Here is a 26,830-nt window from a genome sequence, read left to right as displayed (position 1 = left end):
TCATAATTTCATATTTATTATATGATTTCTTGTCCTGGCTGAAAGATCTTGAAGTGATTGAAACAGTTATTTATCTGGCAGCTCATACATAAATAAAGAAACATTTGATATTTTAAAGTTCATATGTAACTTGGCTTAAAACTAGTGGATGAAATAATGTTATTTTTAAGGTGAATGCTTATTAAGTAAAGAGAGAATTGCAAATAACAATAAATCAAATGGAAACATCAGTCTCTTGGACCAGACCAAATGTGTTAGATCACACTAGATGAATTAGGTCATGTTAGGACTATCCTTTAGCCCAGTGAAAATTGGCGAAATAGGACAAGCTAAAATAAACTTTCTCTTATATAGATGAGGGATAAATCCATTGCAGTGAGACTTCATTGGAACTCACTTCAAAGTAGTCACCTTGGGAGACAATACCCTTATTCCAATGAGGCTTTTATTGTTGAGACTTAGAATTGCCTTTGGAGTCAATTTAAGAGTCAAGCAAGTTTTGTTAGAGTAATACAACCTTGATTTTGAACACAGACAGCATTGCCAAGTGGGATCACATACCTAATTCACTGACCTGAGCTCTGAATACCATTTGGCTCTTTCTAAAAATGGAATTGACCCAAGAAAGAGAAAATTTGTCCCTTCTGAAATCAATTTTGAGAGGCCTGAAGAAAGTTCCTAAAAAGAACCTTTGGATTAATAGCACAGATTCCTCCCTTTAAATCTCTACATTTTTGTTAAGCCAACATAAGCACCTACTCTATACCAGACATTGCTGAGTTGCTGGGATGCAAAGAAAGGTAAAACCAGACCCTACTCACAGAGATCATAGTCTAACAGAGGAGATAACATGCAAACAACTGTGTACGATGAAGGTACATAATCAACAGAAGAAAAGCAGGTGCAATAAGGGAGATCAGGAAGGTCTTCTGGCAGAAGGTGGGGTCTTAGCTGGGATTTGAAAGAAGCCAGGGAAGCCAGGACATGAAGAAGAGGAGGGAGAGAATTCTAGGCATGGGGGATAGCCAGTGAAAATGTCCAGAGTACGGACATGGAGTGCTAGTGAAGGACTAGCAAGGACAGTGTCACTGCATCATTGTTGTGGTGGAGAGTTGTGAAGAGAAGGTGTAGGAAATTAGAAAAGAGAATCAAGTTTTATCCAGGGGGTAATAGGGAGCCATAGGAGTTCACTGACTGGAGAGTAATGTGGTCAGATTTGCCTCTTAGGGAAATAAATTGGATAGCTAAGTGAAGAATGGACCACAATGAAGGCTATTGATTGATTGTTGTCCTTCATGCTAGAAGAGGATCAAAATAATATCATTATGTCAAGGTCAAGGGTCAGACCTATATGAGGTTAGAAGGTTCTACCACAGAATGGGCACAATAGACTATTACAATACTCCAGGCAGGAGGGAATAGGGCTGGACCAGGGAGGTAGCAGTGTCAGAGAAGAAAAGAGGTTACGTATAAGAGACATTATAAAGACTGAATGCACAGGTCTGGGCAAAAGCTTGGATATGGCAGGGTGAAAACAAGAAAGGAGTTGGAATAACACCTAGATTGTGAATCTTGGTAACTGTGAGAATGGTGGCCCCATCGACAATAATAGGAAAGTTGGTAAGAGCTGAGGGTTTATGGGGAAAAAAAATAATGAGTTCAGTTTTGGACATGCAGGGTTTAGGATGTCTACAATACATCCATTTTTGAATATACAGTAGTCAACTAGAAATTCAAGACTAGAGGCCAGGGAAGAGATAAAGGCTGGAAAAGAGATCTGGGAGTCATCAGAATAAGGATAATAATTTAATCCATGGGAGCTGCTGAGATCATGAAGTGAAAGAGTATAGAAGGAAAAAAGAATCCAGACAAAGAGTTGGAGGACATCCACAGTTAGTGGCCAGGAAGAGATGAAGATTCAGCAAAGGAGACCAAAAAGGAGTGGTTAGGAGGGAGCCAGCTTATGAAGGACTTTAAAGACCAAACCAACGATTGTGTACTTTATTCTGGAGGTGGTAGCAAGGCACTGGAGTTTATTAAATGTGGCAGGTGAGATGATATAACCAGACTTGTGTCTTAGGAAGATAAACTTGTCAGCAGAGTGGCAAATGGAGTGTAGTGGGGAGAGACTTGAGACAAGGGAGCTCATTTAACCAGTAGATAGGTAAGAGGAGAAGAAGGAGAGAGCAGTGCCATGAAGACCTAGAAAGAAGGGAGCATCAAGGGGAAGAAGATAACAGTGTCAAAAGTTGAAGAGAGGTCAAGAGAGGTAAAGAATGACTAATTAGATTAGGCAATAGTGAGATCATCAGTTACTTCGGAAAGAGCTGTTTCAGTTGAATGAAGAAATCAAAAACAAGACTGCAGAAAGTTGAGAGAGTGAGAGGGAAGGGAAGCAGAGGAATTGATGATAGATGGTCTTTTTCCAGAAGTGTTGTGCCTCACTACCTTCTTGAATTTCCTCCAACTCTGTACCAGGGCGATTTGTCATTATGCTCTTGACCTTGGATTTTATTTGAGTTTATGGAGCCTGGCAAAACTCTGATATTTCTTGAATATCATCAGTTCAATGACTTTTGCTTCAGTTGGTAGCCAGGAGAGTACAAGATCGAAATACTTTGAGCTTACTGAGTGATGTTTTGGAATGAATCTATAAATTCATTATAAATGTCTTACGTTCAAAATCCTGCTAATTTTTGTAGAGTAAAAACACTTTTTCTTTATTTCTACAGTGCTTAAATGAACTCATCCATAACTTATCTTAGGTCTTGGTATCTTCACTATTATTTAACTTCTCAACACAGTCATTTGTAAGTGAAGTACTGGGATAGAAAAACACATAGGCTGGTCCCAGTTCTCAAGGGATCTATGATGTAGGGAAACAGAGGGGCAGGACATAAGCACTTATTAAAACCTACTATGTGTTAGGCACTGTGCTAAGCATTTTACAGATATTATCTCATTTGATCCTCCCAACAACCCAGGGGGGCAGGTACTACTATTATAAATGAATTACTTTGTATTCATTTATCTCTGTATCTGTTCAGTACCACTCTTAGACCTAGGCAACTGGCCATATGGATGATACGGCCAAAGATTTATGCCTACTGAGGGACCATGGACAGATCATCCAAACCCTTAGTGCTAGTGTTCGCCAAACTAGTCTGACAAAGCATTCTTCTGTGGTGATTTAGAAATTTTATGTATGTGCTTCTGTACTAATAAGTTACATTATGAAACACAAAAAATAGACATTATAATGAGATAAAGGTGACTAAATATTTATTAATAGGACAAAATCTTTTTACTCTCACTAAAATATTAGTTTTTAGAATCCTGAAATATTCATAGTAGCATACTCTCCATATTCTGGACATTACTTTTGATGTCCTGTATTTTGCTTCTTGGAATTTCTACTATGCCCCACATTTGACTGCTTAAAAATTCTACATACTTTTCCTAAACTCTTATTAATTCACAAATTAAACCAGTTTCTTCAAATTTGTTTTTAAATATATCATCATTACTAGTGTTTTGACTAAAATGATAATAAACTTAAATTTTAAAATTCTCCCATCAGAAATCAATATGATTTTATGAGTAGAATGACATTTTGAAAAGATGTGTGATAATCCTTTGCTACTGCAGCCTGAGGACCATGGGGCAATTCAGTTTGATTTGTGTCTCCCTCAGAGAGAGGATGTTGTCTTACTTATCTGTTTGGACAGCCAATGCTTAACATAATACCTAGCAACATAGTGAGTTCTTCCTAAATGCTGGCTATTTATTCATTCATTTCTAAGAGGAGATAAGAAGAGGATGGCAATCCATGATGAGGGATGCATCATGAGCGAAAATACAGAGGCAGGAAGGTTCATGGTTGGGAAGCATAGTGAGTACCTTAGTGCAGCTGGAGCAGAAAGTATATATTGGGAAGAATGGGAAATTAGATTGGATAGGCAAAATATAGTGGGATTATGTTTTAATTGAAAAATTGGGCAAAGGAGGATTTTACAGGATGGGTAACAAGAGCATATTGTCAATTATTTGTCCAAAGAATAATATGATGAAATTATCATTTTAGGAATATTGAGTTGGCTTAACGGATTGAAAGGAAGAGAGACCATAGGCAAGCGGATCAGCTAGGGGATAAGTATAATAATTCAGGAGTAAAAGGAAGAGGGCCTTGGACTAAGTTGGTGGAAGAGGGAGGGTAGAACAGACCATCTAGAATAACTCAAGCTGGCCAGACTCAGTCAAGCCAAGAGCTCTCTGCATTGGCTCCTGAGAGAGACCAGGTGGGGCCTGGCAGCTGCCAATGACTGCAACTCAGAAGTTTGAATGAAAAGCAAGGACTGAAGTGTGGACAAGGGCACTGCCCAGTTGTTAAAAGGGCTCAGGTGAATGATTGTTTAGGGAGCTCTTTGTTACAACTTGAATCATCCAAGTTGATATAGGGAACAGAGGAAGGAAAAAGGTACAGTGAAGGATGATCTGAGGACAAGTGAACTGAAGTGACATGGATGAGATGGTGTGAGAAGCCAACTAGCTTATCAGATAAGCAGATGAGAGGCACAGCAATTGTGGTACCATAGTCCAAAGCAATAGTTGTAAACTCTCAGATGATAGCAAATTGCACTGTACAAAATTTCTTTATGAATCAGAGCTCTTAAACCATATGTCTCAGCATTCTTGCCTAAACTTGCCCTGTCCTTAAAGGATTACACTTCTCAACTTATCTGTCGATAAGATACCTTCAGTTTCCTTATGTTTTGGAGGCGATTAATCAATGAACACTTATTAAGAACCTACTGTGTGAATTGAGAGGTAGAATGGATGGGGCCCTAAAACTTGAAAATAAGCAGAAATTGAATTTAAAATTCTGTCTAGGATACTTACTAGTTGTGTAACCATAGGCAAGTTTTTTTTTTTACCTCTCTGTGCCTCAGTTTCCTGAGAAAGCTTCTGGTTCTAAACCTATGATTGATTACTGCCAGATACTAGGAAAATGAATATATAAAATGAAAAAGCTTTGTGAATTCTAGAGCCATGTTCTATCCCTGCCACTCAGAGGAACAATTTCATGGTAAATGATAATAGATCATGCATAGCAATTCATAAAAAGTCCATATAACAATCCTTTCCTTTCTAACGAGTTCCACCTTCCACCCCAGGGAGACCAAGTCCTTAAGATAGTCTACTACAATAGACCAAAGACCCATTCAGGTCTATTGTAGTAGACTATCTTAAGGACTTGGTCTCCTCTGACCTAAAGGAAAAAAATGAGGGTTGACAGAGAGGCAGCCCCTAATATTCTGGTGAGTTTCACCTTTACCCAAGAGACTTTTAAGACCTCTAACCTTCTAGTATTACTCTGAGAGCTTGGGGCTATCCCCAGAACATACTTGAAATTGCTAGAGAGTTAACCCCTCACCTACTAGAATAGAAAGTGAAAGATCTGGAGCAATGTCTTTCTTTTCTCCAGGCTATGGCCGGGGGGGGGGGGGGGGGGGGGGAGGGGGGGAGGGAGGAGTGAAATGTTTCTTGAAAGAATGGAAGACATATTTCAAAAGAGAAACAAAAGAAGAAGGGAGTCAGTAGTTGTAGAAAGACGTTGGAGAAAGGAATATAACTAAGAAAAATAAGAAAAGGAGGATCCTAGTACCTTTGAAATAAGATCATGAACAGGGATGTGCTGGAGCCCTCTCTTACTGATAACAAGAGCCAATGGTTAAATTCTCAGTATCTGCATTTCCACCTCAAAAATCAGCAAATGCTACAAACCAGGGCTTGATTGATTGTTTTGTTGGTTGTCTAGACTTAAGAAAGTGATGAATCAAATGATGATAATGCAAATTAAACATAAAAGTGGGTCCTGGTACATGGTCCCCCAAGGGAGCTGATTGTTAAACATTTGCCATCTAACAGGGTTCTTCCAATAAAAGAACTAGACCCTCTTAGGAGAAGCAGCTTCAATCCACCTCCAGAGGAAGAACTGATGGAGTCAATACAGATCAAAGTATACTGTTTTTCACTTTATTTTTTTATTTTAGTTTTTGTCTGTTTTCTTTCGCAACATGACAAATACAGAAAGATGTCTTGCATGATTGTACATGTATAACCTGCATCCAATTGCTTATCACCTTATGGAGGGGGGGAGAAAAAAAAGAATGAGAATTTGGAATTCAAAATTTCTAAAAATGAATGTTAAAAATAGCTTTACATATAATTGGGGAAAATAAAATATTCAAAAATCATTTTAAAATAATAAATAATAAAATAATTTTAAAAAATTTTAAAGAGAGAAGCAGCTTCATGTGCTTCGATGAATGATTATGTGGATACACAGGTGCTACTAAGAGAATGATCTCAGAGGAAGAGGCAATAACCAATGGTTAGGGACTTCCTGATGATGAGTACTGAGACTGCGATATGTTAACCTGGCATGAACAAAAGACAGATATGTGATCTACTCCATGAAAGTATCTGGAAGAGAAGAGAGAGCCTCCTGAGAAATGAAGACCTCACTTCTAATGAGTCACGTTAAAACAAATGGTGCCACCAGAAATAACAAAACCGTTGTTAGATATTGGAAGCAAACAAAGATGCTGGGAACATAAATATCGTTAACCTATAAAATATAAGTTTTTTTAGGGCAGGGACTGTCTGATTTTTGCCTTTGTATCCAGAACATCTAGCAGAGTGGTCAGTGCATAGGAGACACACAGAAATGCTTTGATTCATTGCCATGGGCAAATGAAGGTAAGAACTTACTTCAGGGAAGAAAGGTGAATTTAGTAGTAATAGCAACAAACAACTTATGTTATTATATAATAACAAACACATGTATATACAAACATGATTTTACTTATCAATATTTAGGATGGAACTTACAGAAAAGGTTTGGATTTTTGGACTTTGATTCAAAAGGTCTTGGCCATGGAGGGAGTGAACTTAACAAGCAAGAAATAATAAAAATATATTTATTTTGTGAATCTGATCAAGAGGGCTTGGAAATGGAACACTGCCTGCCTACGTATCTGCCAGTATGGATTCCACAGAAAACTTCAGACATCCCATAGCAGGAAAAATATCAGTAGAGAGGACCAGTAATTCAAAGGAGATAATATCCAGGCAAAGAGCCAGCAATAAAGCCCATGGGCTCACAAATACACAAAGTAGTTAAAAGTTGAATTAGTGACACTGATGCAGGGAGACCAATTCAGCCTCATCAACATCTCTGGATCCTTTGTGGCTTTAAACCATGAGGGAAGGTTGTTTGTGAAATAGCAATCCTTACTGAAGAGGAGCAGAAGAATTCAAAGGCATAGTGGGCTAGCATTTCATGGCATGTGTAAGACAGGCAGGAATTAGAATGGAGAGGACAGGAGAAGGCCATTTGGGGGAAGAGGCAGTGAGAGGCAGTATTTACATAGTGTTTTACATGTATTGTCTCATTCAATCCTCACAACAGCTTTGTGAAGTAGGTGTTATTATCATCATTTTATGAATGGAGAAAATGTGGCAGATAGGTAAAGTTACCTCTCCAGAAGCACACAGCTAGTTAATGTCTAACGGAAGATTTGAACTTACAGTTTCCTGATTCCTAGGCCAATGCATCATCCATTACTCCACCTAGTTCCCTCTCTGTGGATGTGGAAATAAAAGCCATTGTGAGAACATATCACAGACTACTTGGGCAGAAGGAAGGAAGGGAATAGGGGTTTGGGAAACAGATCACAAACTTTGCAGGGAGAAATGATATAATAGTGATGAGAAAGAAAAAAGAGAAAGAAAGAACAAAAGAAAGAGAGACAGCAAGAAGAAAGGAAGGAGAGATGGAGGAAGGAAAGAAGGAAGGAAGGAAGGAAGGAAGGAAGGAAGGAAGGAAGGAAGGAAGGAAGGAAGGAGGGAGGGAGGGAGGGAGGGAGGGAAGATAGGAAGGAAGGAAGGAAGGAAGGAAGGAAGGAAGGAAGGAAGGAAGGAAGGAAGGAAGGAAGGAAGAAAGGAAGGAAGGAAGGAAGGAAGGAAGGAAGGAAGGAAGGAAGGAAGGAAGGAAGGGAGGGAGGGAGGGAGGAAGAAAGGAAGGAAGGAAGGAAGGAAGGAAGGAAGGAAGGAAGGAAGGAAGGAAGGAAGGAAGGAAGGAAGGAAGGAAGGAAGAGAGGGAGGGAGGGAGGGAGGGAGGAAAACTTAAGTGCTGACTATGTGCTAAGCACTTGGTCTATAGTATGAAAGCAAAGTAAGCTTACTTTTTAATAAAGAAGGACAACACAAAGAGAAAAGTGGGGTCCAAGGAGAGGTATTTTGGTTTGGAAAGTTACAAGGATGGTGAGTGAAGCCACAGGAAACTAAACTGACATACTCATTGAGAAGCAAAAACAGTTGATTTGATTGCTTCCCGAACAGGAAAGTGAGGAAGGGAACTCAAAGAAAGAACAGAAGACACGTGTACGGGCACCACTCTTAGCAGCTGGTGAGAGTTCCTGGGAATAAAATGAATTTATTTTATTTTATCTACTGACCCAGAACTAGATGACTGAGGCAGAGAGATAGACTGAGGGGATACCCACTTCGGGCGGTCTCCAGAATGGGAGAGTTCAACAATCCAGACAAAACCACATACATTTTTATCGTGACTTGGTAATTATTTCATTCTTTAAAAGGGAGAGGAAACGGGAAGAGAAACTGTCATACTGGACCCAATTCTGAGCAGCCCAGAGCAAAGCATTGCTAAAATAGAAACTCTGGAAAGCTTGGGAGGAGGGGACAGTTCCATCTTAGAAGAGGAATGTTGGACATACTCTGCCACACACATACCCCAGATTTGGGGAGAACAGATGCCCAAAGTCTTCAGAGAAGGAGAAGTAGATCACATGGCCTTAAATTCTATGGAGGAAATTACCCCAAGACAGATGGGAAACTTAAGAAAAGGGAGAGCCCAATGTGGATACAGACTGACCAATTTACATTTTTAAAAGACATATACAGAAAATTGAAGAGACCAGGGCAGGTAGGTGTGGATGAACATAAAAGATTACCATGGTCTTGAAAGAATAGTGTTAGGAGTACTGAAGTTTATTTAAGGGGATAGATAAATATAATTCTGGTTCAGTACCCCTCTCAGAAACTGGAGGACAGAGTTTTGAGGCTCTTTTGCTTTCTCCATCACCAAAATCTTAAGTCTCTCTTGGAAAGGAATGGGCAAAACTCCACAGAAATCTATTGATGCCTATCGTGAGCTCCATTAGACAATCAATGTGAACATAACACTTCTTGTATGAGTAACATACATACACCTTAAAAAACAAATACCCCACCTCTTTCCACACACAGCTTTAGATATTAATTATTTACTTACTAGTTGCTTTTCATCTAGTTGCATTTTAATAGAACTAAAATTTTATCAAGATGGAAATAATTTAGGCTTATTTTACCCACTTATTTGGTTTTTTCCCACTGATTTTCACACAATCTGTTTTCCCTAGAATTCAAGTAGTCCTAAAGTCTAAATTCGATATTTAAAAGACTCAAATACTCAAGCAGACTTTACTTGGAAGAGAGCTTGGCATGCATTATCATTATTGCTGTTCAGTCATTTTTTAGTTGTGTTCAACTCTTTGGGACCCCGTTTGGGGTTTTCTTGGCAAAGATACTAAAGTGATTTGTCATTGTCCTCTCCATTTCATTTGAGGAAACTGAAGCAAACAGGGTTAAGTGACTTGCTTAGGGTCACCCAGCTAGTATCTGAGGCCAGATTTGAAGTAGGAAAGAAAAGTCTTCCTCACTCCAGACACAACCCTCTTATCTGCTGTGTCACCTACCTACCCTCACCTTGAGCACACATCAAGCCGCTAATAAATGTTTATTTCCTGAATGACTTTCAAATTACAGTTCTCAGGTACCAGGGAATGAGGTAACCCTCTTTTCTCAAGAACTTGATTTAGGGATTAGGCAATTCTTTGGTATCTAAAGGCCCTTCAGGAATAATGAGTAAAAATGATCCGTTTTAATGTTTAAAAGAAAATTGCTAAAAATCTAAGTAGTTTTCTTTTCAAGGATTTAGGAATCCATGGGGAAAGAAACTTATTTCAAACTATTATGAAGTTATTCTGATGACTACTGCTCAAATGTCATCCAGATCTGGGTTTGAATTGGATCCTAGAGAGAATAGGATCTAGAATAGAACTAGACTGGAGTGTATATAAAGGGGAGAAAAGCCTAATCAGTAGATGGGTAAAGTCTATAAAGCAGGAGAGTACAATGGTCAGACCAGTGCTTCAGCAGTATCATAGCTTTATGGAGGATTATTTACCTAGGACAACATGTCCTAGAGTTAGGATTTGGTTAAATATTAATGACGATTTAGGATTACAAATGACCACTTAGTCATAAGGCTGGACAAATGTAATTCATGTTGAAGGGAGAAAAAAATGACGTGTTCACATTTTAGACTCCAAGTGACCTCTCTGTAATGTTACTACCTTTTAGAATCTATCCTGAAAAAAAGCCTTTCCATGTTTCCTTTGGCATATTTCTTTTCCTTCCCTTTTTGGAGACCTATCTCCACAGTGACCTGTTTTTTTCCTCCCACCTTCTTTAGACTGGTGTCCTGGGGATTTTGATTATTGAGGTACTTTCTTCACCTGACTTCCATTGGACAATATAGTAAATAAAAGTTTAATCATTGTCTCTGGATTTTTTTTTCTAGCTCTATGAAGCCCAACCCTTTGGCCTTTTGCTCACCTAGTGCAGGTGGAAAATTGAATCTCATGCCCCATAGACTGTCTTACATTAGACCAAGTCTTAGAATTCCTGTTCCTTACATTGCTATCACCAATAAGATGGTTATTTAACTCATACTTAGCTCTTGGGTAATTTTACAGTGCATCAATGCCCTGCAGTAAATGCAGTTTTTCTCATCTCTTCTGATTCTATGGAAACGTAAAGAAAGAAGAAAGAGGTTTACGAGTGTGACCTTTGACTAGGGAATGTCCATGTTTTCCGGTGTTTGGATTTTCTCTTCATTTTACACCTGTTAAGAAAGTTTCTTTTTTTTTTTTTTTTTGGATGGAGAAGGCATCATCTCATTCAATTGGACAGGAGCTATGCTGATAAAATTTGAAATAGCCTTTTAAAATGATTTTATTTTATTTCTCTGCTTCTATATCTGTATGAATCCTTAGAGAAATTAACTAAAATAATGGAAATGTTTTAGAAAATCCCACAGAACATAATAAAGGGCATGTAGCTATGTAATTTCAGAGAACTATAGATAACAGTGAGTTTATTAGAAAACTTCACATATGGAAAAATCTTGGAATTACTGAACGACCAATGTATAAGTTTTCCAGTTATGTGATGTCCTCATGTGGCAAGTGAATGACATGCTGTACTTAAGGAAAACCCTTGCTATGTAGGACCCTATTTAAGAAACTTTTGTGACTACAGAACACATGTAGGATTGAGTATATTAACAGCTCTCATAAATATAAGTCTGGATAGAAAATTTGGCTAGCTTCAGATTTGCCTCAAAGAAACTTCTTTTATAGGGATTAGGATTAGACTTGTGACTTCAATAGTATAGGTAACACCCAGATAAAGAAACTCTCTTCACCAGTGCAGATTACTACCTCCTCTGCAATTTACAATTATTAGACAGCTGCCTAAAGCACTGAGAATATAAGCGATATGCCCAGGGTCATCTGTCAGAAGCAGCCTTTGAACTGAAGTCTTCTTGGTTTCCAAAGTCATTATTCATTATTCACTACAATACACTACCTATCTCATTAAACAAAAAGAAGGAGTAATTAAGGACATGGTAGATGTTTTTGATTATAGAATAGGAATTGGACCTGTGATTTTATTGATGTAGGGAACTTTCACATAAAGGAATTCTTTCTACCAATGCAGGTCAGCATCAGAAACTTGTAGGCTTAGAGAAAAGATTTTAAGCTGGGATCCATGAACTGTTTAAAAATATATATATAATATTATATATATATATAATAAACTATAATTTCATTATAATCATCATTACATGTAACTGTATTTCATCATAATATCTTATTATTTACAATCCTATTTATTTTATCTTGATATATTTAAAACTATTATCCTGAGAAGGGCTGCATCAGCTTCATCACAGTGCCAAAGGGGTCCATAACACAAAGAAGGTTAAGAAAGCCTATCTTAGATAGTTGCTCACATCATGGAGTTATTCAATTATTTGCCCAGGGTGACGTTGCCAAAATTTGTCAGAAGTGGGTCTTGCATATAAGTCTTTCCAGTTTCAAAGCCTACTTTCTATCCACTACATGACATTATTGCCCATTAATGCCATTGGAATATGGGGGTTCTGCAGAATTCATAGAGACTCACAGCTGGTAGAGATCTCAGAGGCTATTATCCAGTCCAACTGGTACTTGACCAAGGATCCCCTCTAGGACATCCCCAACCTTCTCCCCTTCCCAGCCATCACTTGAATACTTTTAATGAGAGGGAACTCACTACCTGCTAAGGCAGTCCATTCCATATTTGGATAGCTGCCATTGTTAGGAAATTTTGCATGACAATAATTCTTTGAGACTTCCTTCCACCTATTGCCCTCTAAGGCCAAGCAGAACAAGCATAATCTATCTTCTATATGACCCTTCTTCAAAATATTTAAAAACAATTCTATTACCCCATTCTAGGTCTTCTCCAGGTACAGTCTCAAGGACTTCTAGCAGCCTGTTCACCATCTTTAAAGTTCTGTTAGTTTGGGAATGTCAGCCTAAAGCAGTAGTCTCCAAAGAGGACTGTGCAATGGACCATTGTCCATTGGGGATGTGGAAAGGAAATAATAGAACTTCCAGTTGCATTTATTTTTATCTAAAAATAATAAATTGAGCCAGATTGACAGTGGCATCTGCACTAGATTGTATGTAAGATGGTCACATGTTACAGGCTCAATTCAAAGTATCCTAAAGTAAAAGCTGGAGCTCCATGAAGTCAAAGGGTTGACAGTGGCATCCTCACTCATTCATTTGCTTTCAGCATATTGTGACATGTCACAGTTTATGTGTACTTGGTTAAGTAGATTTTGGAATTATTTTAGGTGGTTTTAACTAAACTAACACTAACAAAATGAACAGTTAGGATGAACAAGTTTAGAAATATTCCTGTAAAAAAAAAACACTGATTAAAGATAATTTTATACATTTGAGCATATGCAAATGAGAAATTGGCAGAGTTGATGCTTCTTTTCTCAGTATTTCTTCATAAAGCACATTATGAAGTAAAAACAAGGATGATCTACTTGGATCTGGCAAGAGATCAGTCAAAACAATTCAAAATTATCATTGAAGCAGGATGATGTTAGCTATTGCTAACAATGAATCTCTCAGTGTACTTATGACTTATGACTTATGATTAGTGTAGCTAATGAGAGTATGAAACCATCATGATTAGCAAGGCATTTAAAAAACTTTTAGCTTTTCTTGCTAAAAACTATCTACATCATCCACAAAAATTCTTATGTCAGCACACTTTTAAAAACTTGAAATTAGAATCTTAAAGCCAGATTAAAAAATTTCCAAACCAAGATATTCAGTGGGTTTTGAATATGCTTGTTTAAAGTATAAAAATGCAACATCTTCTGATTAATTTGAAAGAATAATAGATTGACATACAGAAGATGGAAGCTTACCATCCAAATTTCACAATGACCTTAGCATAACGGATAGATGGGACTGACAAATTAGTATCATGATGCAGTGAGGGCAGTCAATGATCATGGCTTCCATTAGGATTTAATTATCTTTGGGAAGTCTCATTTTCAGCTATGGAATCCATTTAAATCAAGTGTCAAAATAAATGGAGCTTAGAACCAGTCCATTGACTTGCCATTTCACAGAATTTTAGAGCAAGGTTTATAAAAATATATTCCATCACATTGCTCTTACTAAAATTTCCGCTAGGTGGCGTGGTGTTTCAAGAGCTGAGTTTGGAGTTAGGAAGACAAATTCAAATACTGACTTATGTTTCCTTTCACAACTGCTGTGACAAACGATGGTAATGGTTCTGCTGAGATTGCCAGCTCAGTCAGTGTACCCATCTATTTTCTTTCTACCATTCATTCTTTGTTGTACCTGAAATCAAACTATTTGTGAGGCAAGAACAGGTAAAAAGTAATCGCCACACTATAGCTCCTAATAAAGGAAACCTCATGTCCAGAAGCAAAATTGCAAAGCGAATGGAAAATTTTTATGGTCAAGTATGTTGAAATGTCATAAATGCACCAAGAGGCAGCTAGCTGTTGTAGTAGCTGGATCACTGGGCTGGAATCAAGAAGACCCAAATTCAGGTCTGGCTTCAGACACTTCCTAGCTATGTTACCCTGGGCAAGTCATTTAACCTATATTTTTCTTCCTTTCCTCCATTATATAATGGGGATAATAACAGTACCTGCCTCAAAGATTGGTACAAAGGATCAACTGAGAATAATATTTGATAATATTTATAAACACTTAACATTGCGCCTGTTACATAGTAGGCATAATATTCATGTGATATTCATTGATATATTTATATTTCCCACATGAGGAATATCCTTTTACCAATGTGGATCAGTATTTTTTCTGCAACTGAATAGTCTTAGAGAATTGTTTAGAGCCTTGAGAAGTAATGATTTCACCAGGGTCACATAATAAGTCTGGGGGCAGCTGGGTGATGCAATGGAGAGAATGCCAGATCTGGAGTCATGAAGACTTGAGTTCCAATTTGACCTCAGACACTCACTAGCTGTGTGACCTTGGGCAAGTCACTTAACCCTGTTTATCTCCATTTCCTTATCTATATCTTTGCCAAGAAAACACCAAATGGGGTCATGAAGAGTCAAACACAACTGAAATTACTAAATAACCACAAACATATAATGTGTCAGTGGAAGGACTTGAACTCTAATGTTAACTTTCTTTTGCCTAAGCTTTACTTTCTGTCATTCTATAGAACATGAATGAAAAGGTAATGGAAAAAATCGTTAGGATTTCAAGTTATTTCATCACAATTGATTTCAGTTTGCAAAAACCTCTTCTATAGGTTTTGTTTTATTGATAACAAACTTGGGAAAGAAGGCATAGAGTAAGGATTCTTAACCTTTTTTTCCCCTTGTCACTGACACCTGGTGAAAACTATGAACCCCTTCTCAGAATCACATTTTTAAGTAATTGAAGGAAATGCTGAAATTTGTTTAAAGAAAAAAATTACATCTTTATTCCAACATAACTGGCATTTGTCATCACAACCTATTTTGTTTTATGCATTTTAAAAACATTATAAGAATAGCTAGCATTATACAGCATTTTAAGAGTTGCAAAGTGTTTTAGAAATATCTCATTTTATTCTTACAACAACCCTGGGCTATCATATAATTAATCTTTATCATTAAGAAACTATCACTATCTGTTTCAGTTTTACACATAAAGAAACTGAAACAGATAGAGGTTAAGACATAACTTAATAAATAAATGAAGATAAGGTTAATAAAAAATAACCATAATTAACAGAGATGCAATTTGTTCCCATCCAAGTTCATATATCCCTCTGAAATCTATCCACAGATCCCCTGCCAACTGCTGGCATAGAGGTAACTTTAGAATTATGACTATACCTTTATTAAGATACACTGTTGAGATTATTGAGATGACACTCCCTTGTCAGAAAATTTATAACCAGAAGTAGAAATAACCTAGCAGTCACAGAACTTTGATAACAAGGATTGCAGTATGAATGATTAATGAAAAATGTTCCAACAAAGTCCCATTCCAGTGCCTCTTTGTGACATGGAGGTGACCATTCTCAAAGGTTATGTCATAAGTGAAAGCTTGGGCAAATTCTACTCTGCTGGAAAGACTTAACCCTGTTTGCCTCAGCTTCCTCATCTGTAGAATGAGCTGGAGAAGGAAATGACAAACCCCTTTGCCAATGCCAAGAAAACCCCAAATGGGGTCATGAAGAATTGGATACAACTGAAATGAGCGAAAGACAGCTTGATGCCAGGGATTCAGAAAACAACTGTGGGATCACTGCTAATGCTCTTCCTCTGAGATTAGCTTCCTTTTATTCTCTATTTTATATGTATACAGTTTGCATGTGCCTTGAAAACAGATTCCAAGGGGTTTCTGTTTTTTGTTTTTGATTTGTTTTTTGCTTTTCTTTGTCTCTCCAGCTCCCGACATAGTACTGGGCACATAGTAGGTCTTTAATACATGCTTATTAGATTCACTGGCTAGCTAGTTTTGGACATACTGGCTACCAAATGCTAAAGTATTTTGAGTTAGATACACATTTTAAAACACTGACTAAAATGTGGACGTATTGAGAGTTGCTGCTGTAGAGAGAATGCTAACTAAAATAATGTCAAGTAATTCAGGAAACATAGATGTCTCTGGAAGTCTTGGAGATGGTTAAAGGGAGAGATGGGATTAGGTTGAGGATAAATTTAAGGGAAATGGGAGAGCGCTGGCCCTCTCTCTGTCTATCACAATACACTGTCACTAATGAGCTCAATTTGTTGTGGTGATTTTAATTTATAAAACAAAGACAATAATGCTTGAGCCACCTCTCAGGATATGTGTTAGATTCTCTAGCACCTCATTCACCCAAACTCCCATGTTCAAAACTTGATACCTGTTTTTTTTCCTTTATAGGTTGCTAAATCCTCTTGAATATATACCTCTTTAGCTTTTCTTGAGATCTCTTTTCCTTCACTGCTACAGTCTTAGTGTAGGTCTCCATCATCAACAACCTGGGACTTCAGCAAAGGCCTATTTATGTGTTTTCCTGCTGCTACTCCTCTCCAAAGTATCCTTTAAGTCTCTGCCAAAATAACTTGGTCAAAGGAACACATAATTTGTAACTGTAGGGAAACTTGGAGTTCATTTCAGGGGTTCTATTAAGTAATAATAATTAATTATTATTAATTTAATAACCCCCTTAAGTAATAGGCCCCCTAAGTGGTCAATTTATAGATCTTAGATGGAAAAATTACAATGTAATTGATATACTTTGTAATCTTACCTGTCTTATGCCTTTAAAAATGTTCTTCTGAGGATAATAGAAACCAGCATTTGTTGTAGCTCTATAAATATATAGCACTTTATACATATATAAATATATACACAAATAAAAATAAATATATAGCAAGATTTACAAATTTCTTATGAATGTAAATAAATATTTATAAATATTTTTCATCTTATTCTCATGACAATCCTGGGAGGTTGAGGCTATTATTATCCAATGCTACTGAGGAGGAAACTAAGGCAGCTAGAGGTTAAATGACTTGCTCAGGATCACACAGCTAGTGTCTGAAGCTGAAAGATTTCCTTACTTGACATCCATTTTGGTCCACTGCTGAAAAGGAATAGAGATTCACCAACTACCTAAAAAGTGATCCTTACGTTTCATTAGCCTGCCAAAGGAGTCCATGACATAAAAAAAGGTTAAAAATCCCTGATCTATTACAATTTTCTCATTTTACAGATGAGGAGAATGAGGCATTCTTGCTCAAGGTCACAGTTAATGAGTAGAAGAGGTATTAAGAAAACCTGTTGCCAAATCTTGGGATCCTTCTAGCTTTGTGGTCCTTTGTTTTGCAATTCTGTATTATACTTTTTTTTTAACTTATGATTTCATCCTTGTACTGACCTCTACCAGTGCAACTTGGCTCCTTCTCTACAATTTGTAGTCACAGACTATTACTTGTGGTACTGAGAGGGTGAGTGACTTGCCAGTATATGGAAGAGGCCGAATTTAAACCTCACTCACTTCCTCACTCTGAGGTCAGCTCTCTACTCATCTTGTTGGGATGTCTTGTTTAATGCATGTGCTTCTCATGTCATATTGCCTATTGAAAGTATCTGAGTTTGAGTCACAGCCTTTTTTATTAGGCCAGGATCTCCATGAGGGCATGAGATGGCATATGTGCCATCCCAGCTTCTATCTGCCTCTGGGATGAGCCTAGCACCTGATATAAATTCTTAATAAATGTTTACTGAATGAATGAATATTTAATGAGAATATTTATGTGAATGGATCACAGAATCATAGCTCTAGTACTGAAAGGGTCCTCAGAGGCTATGTAATCCAGTGCCCTTCATTTTACAGATGAAGGTACTGAGGCCTAGGAAACTTCTCCAAGGTCACTTCCAAGGTTCTCTGACTTCCAGAGCCAGGGAGAACTATGTAAGGGATGGTGGGGATGGTGATGATGATGGTGATGATGGCTTTCGGTAAACGCTTGTTATGTTTGTGTTCCCAGGATCTGCAGCCATCAAAAAGCCCTGGAAAAAGAGCCACTAATACAGCTGGCCCTCTGGGGCATTGTTCTCTTTAACCACATAACCTAACCAGCCTCCCCTAATTATTCGGGAACTCCAGTGGTTTTGCTCCGGTTGGCTTCTTCCCAGGAAGACAAACCAAGGCCGACGTCCAGAATTGCAAGCACAATAGCAGCCTAGATGTGCCACCTTTCTCGCTCCTCTCCTTTTGCTCCCGGATTCTAGGGCAGGGCCAGTTGGGCTGGAGCGCGGCGCTTGGACAGCTCCCGGAGAGCCAGAGTAGCTCAGAACTCGCCTGGTTAAAGTTCCGGAGGCGAGCCCCGCCTTCTGGGCCTTCTGATTGGCTAAAGAGGTGACTTGGACGAATGGATGGATGGATGGATGGATGGACGGAAGGGTGGGTGGTTGAAGGGAGGAGGGAGGGAGAGAGGGGGCGGTGTGGGGTGTGTGAACGGTGCGCGTGTGAGCGGTTCTCTCTGCTGCGCCCAGGCTCGCATCCACGGAACCCGGCAGAGGGAAAAGGAGGTGGAGGAGAGGGAGAGGGAGGAGAAGAGAAAGAGGGGAGGGAGGAGAGGAGAAAAGGAAGAGAAGGAGGGGGAGAAATGCTTGTGTGTGCGTGAGAACTCACGGGTTTCCCGTGCCCAGCCGCGGATTGGGGTGCAGACGGAGGACCGCTAGCCGCTGGGGTCTGTGGGGCGCCCTCGTAGGTGGGGGTGGTGCGTGTGTGGGTGGCTAGGCATCGGCGCCGGCCGCGGCAGGAGAGGCTCAGTCCCCCTCTCCCGCAGCCTCGCACCTCCTCCTCCCTCTCTCCCAGTCCGCGCGCCCCGTGCCAGCCGAGCCCGGCCCGGTAGCCCCGGGGCTGAGAGGACGGGGAGGGGGCTGCACGAGACAAAGGGGGCGCGGGGAGCAGCCGGCGATGGCTTCTCTGAGCCTGGGGGGGCTGAGCGTGAACCGCGGCGGCGGCGGCGGAGGCAGCTCCAAGAAGAGCCTGAACGCCCGCAATGCTGCAGTGGAGAGAAAGAACCTGATCACCGTGTGCAGGTAAAAAAAGCCCCGGCCCGGGCCGGAGCAGGGGGGAAGACGGCCGGTGTTGGCAGCTGCGGGGCAATCTCCCGGGGATTCCTCCTCCTCCTGCCGACCGGCGCCCCTCGGGAAGAGGACGCGGAGCATCCTTCTGCAGGCACCAGGCGGGAGGAGGGAGGAGCGGATGGCCTCAGCTGCCTATTGCCAAGTCCCCCGGAGCTGGCTTTTCTTACTCCAGCTGCTCACGAAGCCCTTTCCCCTCCCCTCCCCCTACCTAGCTGCGTTACCTGCTGCACCCTCTGGGCCCACCTTCCTCCTCCCCACCCCAAGGCCCCCGGCTAGGTGCAGGGAAGGCCTAGCTTTCGGCGAGGAAGGAGAGGAGAAAGGGGAAGATGCAACCTGCGGTTCCTACCTCTTCTTCTCTCTCTCTCCGCTCGGGGCTTTTCCCCGGGCTTCCTTCCTGGGAGTGGTGGCATGGTCCTTAGGGGACACCTACATAGCTTTCTTTAGGGCGTGAGACACCCTCACCTTCCCCAGGCCTCGATCTCCGAGGGAGGGGGTGGGGACTTGTAGGATGGCGAGCGTGGAATGAAGAGCATCCTGGCTGTTAGGACAAGGAGGAACAGTCGTGCATACAGGGGTGCGGCCTCCATTGAAAAGGTGCTCCCGAGATGGAGCAGAGGACCACTTTTGGTCCAGTTATTCCATAGGAAAGAGGGCAGTGGTAAATAACCCAATGACATTCCAATCATTTTTTCTTACTGCCTTTTAAGAAAGTAACAATGTAGCGGGTTTAATCAGAACTTTGAGAACATATTTTATGGTGGGAGGGGACGTTTGTATTCAAGTGTTGCCTTTGACGGATACTTAGAGGGAGACCTCGGGCAAATCCCTTTCCTTCTCTCCGCCTCCAGCCGGACTTTCTCTGTTTTTATTAGATGCAGGCTGTGGGGTACAGTGGGTAGAATGTTGGATTTGGAGTCCGGAAGACCCGAGTTCCAGTCTTGCCTCAAACATTTGCTGGCTGTGTGATCCCGGGCAAATTATTTTCTCTCCTTGAAATCCACCAAGTGTCTCCAAGTTGGTGATGGGGGTAGGAGAGGACTGGAAATAGAGGATATGCTAAGTATACTACTGTTTTAATTCCATTTAGTTCCATATCAGGCACATCTTTCAGTTTTAAAAGTTACTGTGTAAGAGTTACCATGCATGACATATGTATGTCATCATGTAACAGGTGGAGACAAAGCAACCTCAGTGTCCAGAAGACCTTTGCCTCTGACAAATACTGAATGGGAGACCCTGGGCATATCCCTTAACCTCTCTGCCTCCAGCCTGAGACCCTCTACATCTATTAGAGGCAGGCTAGGTGGTACCTTGGGGAATGCTGGACCTAGAGTCAGGAAGATCCGCATTCCGAACTTGCCTCAAACGTTTGCTACATGTGTGACTCTGGGCAAGTCATAACCTCCCAGCCTCAGTTTCCTTACCTGTAAAATAAGGATAATAGTATCAACTATCTCATAGGGTTGTTGTGAGGATGAAATGAGATAACATATGTAAAGCATTTTGTAAATCTTAAAGCTCTTTGTAAATGTTACTTATTGTTGTTTTTAATTGCAAAGCAGGAGCCAAACTGCATGTTTAGAGAAAATGCCCTCATTGGGACTGTCCTACATCAATGAAGTTATAATCTGGTTCCTTTTCTTCCCCCCAGCCCCCCAAAAGGGCACATCTTCCTCTAATTTGTGTGTGTGGGGGGGAAGTATTAGGTTATTTCAAAAGTGTGCTTTACATAACCATATAAAATGGCTGTTCATTTTAGAGATAGTCACCACCCATGTGATATTTTCTGGTTGTAGTTAAAAAATGTTGGATCTCCTTTGTCTACCATTTGTCTTATCGTTGACCTCTAGAATGTTGTGTTTTTTATTCTTTGTGTTTTGTTTTCTAAAGTTAATCATTTTTATTTTAAATCAGAGAGGGTGCTTACTTTTTATACTGGATTTTCAGTAAATATGGAATTTTGTTAGTGAAGATGCTCCCTAAACTTCTGTAGAGGAAGGCTATGGGGTTTAGAATCATCTCTGACACCATGACCTTGGACAAATCAGTTGCCCTTAATTTTCTCATCTTTAATATGAGAAGATTGTACCACATGATCTCTAAAAGTTCATTCTTATTCTAATAGTCTATGACTTGGTGACAGTAGGAGCATAGTGTATATAGCAAGGTATAGTGAAAAGAATAAGTGATTGTGAGTCTGTGCATCGGAGTTCAAATCTTATTTCAGCTACTCAATGTTAGTGCACATCTGGACCCATTAATTAACCTCAGTTTCCTGATATGTGTAAAGGGAGCTGAACTCAATAATTTCTAAGAACTGTCAGATTTAAAGTCCAGATCCTTTTCATTATGTGTCATTCCCTTCCATGTTGCCAACCTGCCAAACACAGGAGTACTGCCCAGTGGAGAATAATTTAAGGGTTTTCTTAACTTGAGGTCTATGAGCATATTTTAGAAAGGCAATATGTTTTGGTAACTGTATTTCAATATAGTTCTTTTTATAATCCTGTGTATCTTATTTTATGCATTTAAAAATATTATTTTGAGAAGGGGTTCACATGCTTCACCAAACTTCCAAAGGGGTCCATGACACAAAAAAGATTAAGAAATTCTGATTAAAGCCATTCAAAACCACTTTGTAAGTGAGCATCTAGTAGGAATCTTAGAAAGTACTTATTCAGGGATTAACCCTGTTTATGCCATGAGACCCCTTTGGGATTCTGGTGAAGCCTATGGACTCTTTCATCCAAGGATACTCTCAAGGTCTCTCTGAAGAACTTTGGTACTGGAGATGCTGGCACAGGACTGTCCAGCATGTCATGCCAGCATCAAAGAAGGTTCTCTGTGAGCAAAGCAGAATTGCAGTAGCTCAAAAGAAATGAGGTGTGCAAATTTAGAGACATTTCCTTCCCAGATGCTCATACTGGCTATTTGTGCCTGACCTGTAGGAGAGTCTTCCAAGCTCGTATTCATTTGATCAACTGACACACTGTACATTGTCTTTGACACAGTGATGTCATTTTGTTCCTCTTCTATTATGAAAGATGATAATATGTGCATTTAAATGTATATAATAAGGTACAGGATTACAATGCATAAAATAAGGTAAGGTTACAAAGGAAACCAATTATATTGAAATAGTTATCAAAAAATGGTTTTAAATTCACAAAACCCTGGTTAAGAATCCACCTCATCTAGTCCAACCCCAGAATTTTATAGACAAGAGAAGTAAGATTCAGACTTTAAGTAACTTACAGATAAGGTGAATGTTCATTACTGGCAGAACATGTTACTGGCTATGTTTTGCACTAGACTTTTGGCTAAAAGGAATGCTGTTCTTTGCATCTAAGGGTGATTTTTCATGGTATGTGCCATGTAAAAGGTCAAAGTGGTCTTGAGTATTCTGGGGATGTTTTGTTTACGAACAAAGGTTCCTAGCTTCTGTTTTACTGACCTTAAGCTTTTTGGCTATTGATTAATACCTTCATTGGAAGCAGGATTAGGAAAGAAAGAGACGGAGAAATTTTAATGAATCACTTTGAAATGTTTTTAGGTACATACAGGCACATTTTCCAAGTGGGAGGAGCAAAGAGGATCCCTATTTATGTGTTTACATTGCATGGTAATTATAATGTGTTCTGTTGAAAAACTAAACATTTAAACAAGTATCTTTTTTTGTTAGAAATTTATGGACAGCTTAAGTATTATGGTATGTATGTATACACGTGTGTATATATGTATTTATATGTGTATATATTCATTTAATTTAATACCTTTGTAGTAGGCCCTTAATAAATGATTACTGAATTGAGGGCTTGCATGTTACATTAATTATTCATGGGGAGCAAACTTGCCTCTCATTGTGTGTGTGTGTTCGTCCTCCGTTGCTGAAGAAGACCGTGCCATCAGAGAAATGATGACATGACTTGCACTCTACTTTGTTTTGAGCGAAGGAGGGCTGTGCAGGTCACCAGCCTCACTTCTCCTCCAGAGCCATCTGAATCCAGTGACCAGATATTCACCAGGATGACTGGAGATGATCCAGGATGAGGTAATTGGGGTTAAGTGACTTGCCCAAGGTCACACAGCTAGTGAATATCAAGTGTCTGAGGTGAGATTTGAACTCAGGTCCTCCTGACTCCTGCACTGATGCTTTATCCATTGCATCACCTCTCATTACCCTAAATAGAACAGAGTTGATGATATATTTGAAATGTCTTTATGTTCCATCTCCAGAAATTAGACTTATTTCCCAAAGGTCCTGATAGGCCTGAGAAAGTTCCAGAGAGTCATTTAGGGCCATTTAAAAAAGCATCTGGACTGTTAGTTCTTGACAAGTGGAGCAGAATAAACAAAATATATTTTGTCTGTGCCTCTTGCCTTTGCAAACTCTGCTGTCAGATCCTGAATGCCTTAGGAGTCCTTCCTAATGAGTTCTCTGTTCTATTACAAGGTGACTCATTGATCTGAGAGCCAGGTAATGATAAAAAGAGGTCTGGACTCAGGACACCTGGGTTCAAGATGCAATTCTGCCACTAGTGAGTTCTGTGACCAGGTCACTGAAACTTTCTGAATGTGTTTCTTTGTCTTAAGGACAGCTGGGTAGTGCAGGTAATAGAGCAACTGGCCTTGGAGTCAGGAAGACCTGAGTTCAAATGTGGCTCCAGACACTTACTAGCTCTGTATCCCTAGGCTAGCAGTCATTTAACCCTGTTTGACTCAGTTTCCTCATCTGTAAAATGAGCTGGAGAAGGAAATGGCAAACCCCTCCAGTATCTTTGCCAAGTCAGAAATGACTGAAATGACTGAACAACAACCACAAAATGGGAGTAATTATAGTACCTATTTCACAGGGTTGTTGTGAGGATCAAATGAAAGAATATGTGTAAATCACTTGGCAAACCTTAAATACATGTATGTGTGTACGTGTGTGCATACACACAGAGACACGTATAAACACACATATGTTTGTATGTATATGTATGGTGGTATATATACATATATGTGTCTGTGCATGTATGTATATGTTAGCTACTATTGTTCTGCAGATAAAGCAAAGAGCATGTTTAAGAGAACATCAAGAATCCCTGATGTCCCTAGAACTGCCCTACATAGAAGATAGTTAATACATATTTATTGAATTAGATATAATCTTGGCAAGACTCTTTCCTGGACCCTTTGCTATTTTTATGTCTTCTCTCTCTCTAGGGAGAGAGAGAGAAAGATTATAGCCTATCTTATCATATGTTATATATTACATATATACATATGCATATTACTAATATCCTCTGAATTCCAGTTACCAACTGCCTACTGAACATTTATTTCTACTTCTGTACCAGAATTTCCAAAACACTCCCCTTTCAAACCCTCCTAACTTCTAACTAGGTTCCCAACTTCCCTATTTCTTTTGAGCATACCACCACCATCTTACCAATGATTCAGGTTGACAACCTTTATCATCTTTTTAATATCCACCCCCCACCACTTCTAGTGCTATTCCTCCCAAAGGACCTTGCATTCACCCACTTTTTAGATCTTATTTGTATGCATTTATATTCTATTGTATCTTATTTGACTGTTTATTGCTTCTCCTATTAGAATGTAAGCTTATTACAGGTAGAAATTGTTTCATTCATTGTAAGAACTTAGCATAGTGCCTGATACATAGTAGATACCAAGTAAATGGACATCAGTTGATTGATTCATCACCTCTCTCATCCACGTGGTTGCCAAATATTGTTGACTCTTCCACCACAATTTTATTAATCTATTCCCTTCTTTTTTACCCACACATCACTTCTCTTCTGGATGATCAAAAAAGCTTCTTAAATAATTCCATTATTTCTCCACTCCATTCTCTTAAGTGCCAAATTGATCCCAAAAATATACAGATCTGATCTTGCCACTCCCCGTCTCAAAAACCTTCAGTGGCTCCCTATGGCCTCTAAGGGTAAAATATAAGATTTTTGCTGTGACATTTAAATGTCAAACCTAGATTTAAATTTACATTTTTAAATTTAAAACCTGGATTCTACCTATTTTCTACTCTTATTTCATGTCAGTCCCTTTTATATATATTCCAATCAAACTGACCCATTGTATAGTCCAGACCATTTCCTGTCCATGACATTCCACCTTACACTCCTGGTCTTTGTTGAGGCCATCTCCATGTCTCAAATGTCCCCATGTCTCACCTTCTCTCCTTTGTTTGCTCCTTAGAATTTTTATCTTCCTTCAAAACACAGTTCAGGTACCACCTCCACCATATTGCTCTTCCTCCCCACTCTTCCCCCAGGTATTAAAACTCTCTCCCTTCTGAGATTATTTTCTATTACTTTGTATATACTAATCTGTGTACAAATGTCTCTCTTTCCCCTTCTCCCCTACCCCCAATTTAATAGGATCCTAAGTTTTAAGACTGGGGCTGTTTTGTTTCACCCATAACTATTAATTCTGACCTTTTGGGACAAGCAGAATAAATCTAATCCCTCTTCAGCATGACAGCCATTCAGATACTTAAAGAGAGTTACCATGCCACCCATAAGCAACTTCCTTTTATCGAGGCTGGACATACCTAATTCCTTCAACTGATTCTTGAGGAACAGGGATAGCATAGGGCAGAGTCCATGAAACTTTAACAGGGGAGTAGCTTAAGTGATTTGGGTACCATTAAATCTGTATCAGATAGTTTTATATGTATTTTTTTTTATCATCTCTTGCATACTGCTCTTTTCCCTAAACCAGTTAGTACGTACACATTTGCAAATCTGGAGTGTGTTGCACTAGGAAGAAGATGAGGAAGAAAGAATGAATATTTTAACCAGAAAATAGGATATGGTACAAGCTATAAAAATAAAGGTCAAAAGCAGTGAGTGATGAGTGTTGAAGATTTTCGAACCCAGGAAGGGCTCAGCCAGTAGGCTGAGGCACAAAGGCCAGGATGTTTTAATTCAAATTGAAGTATAAAGATCAGCAAAAGAATAGATTAAGAAGAAAGTTCTTGGTCTAGCAGGGGTGGGAAACCTGCAGCCTTGAGGCCATATGTGGCCTTCTAGGTCTTTGAGTATGTCCTTTTGACTGAGTCCAAGTTTTTCAGAACGAATCCTTGTATTAGGGGAATTTGTTCTGTGTAGTCTGGATTCAGTCAAGGGTAGTGTTTGAGGACCTACAGGGCCACATGTGGCCTCAAGGCTGCAGATTCCCTACCCAGGGAGAGGCTGTGAGCCCAATCAGCAACACACATCATCCTTTACATTACCAACCTCCTTCCCTCCCTCCTTCCTTCCTTCCTTTCCTCCCTTCTTCTTAGAACTCCATGGAACTAAAGTATTAAATTCTTTTGTCACTGTCTTAAGTTTTAGAATTTTTAATTCAGTGGAAGTTTTAAAATTTCATTTTAAAGAGCACATATTACTAAT

General features: G+C 39.5%; 2 protein-coding genes across 6 annotated transcripts in view; one reads left to right on the top strand and one right to left on the bottom strand.

The window, feature by feature from the left end:
- ABCB1 (ATP binding cassette subfamily B member 1) overlaps positions 1-26,830 on the bottom strand; it is a 198,381-nt gene that overhangs the window by 115,251 nt on the left and 56,300 nt on the right. The window lies entirely within an intron of this gene.
- RUNDC3B (RUN domain containing 3B) overlaps positions 18,528-26,830 on the top strand; it is a 116,701-nt gene continuing 108,398 nt past the window's right edge. The window contains exon 1 of one of the 3 annotated variants that reach the window (XM_072651600.1): positions 18,528-18,672. Coding sequence is in view for 2 of the 3 variants with exons in the window: in XM_072651599.1 (XP_072507700.1) it covers positions 19,237-19,361 (125 nt within the window). In the remaining variant the exon portion in view is untranslated. Of the gene's footprint in view, positions 18,673-19,056; positions 19,362-26,830 lie in introns of those variants that run through there. The other 2 variants (XM_072651599.1, XM_072651598.1) reach the window with 2 other exon arrangements.

Source organism: Notamacropus eugenii, chromosome 3, assembly GCF_028372415.1.
Source record: "Notamacropus eugenii isolate mMacEug1 chromosome 3, mMacEug1.pri_v2, whole genome shotgun sequence".
Taxonomy (NCBI): domain Eukaryota; kingdom Metazoa; phylum Chordata; class Mammalia; order Diprotodontia; family Macropodidae; genus Notamacropus; species Notamacropus eugenii.
Note: the sequence above shows the minus strand (reverse complement) of the source record. Positions and strands in the feature narration are given on the sequence as shown.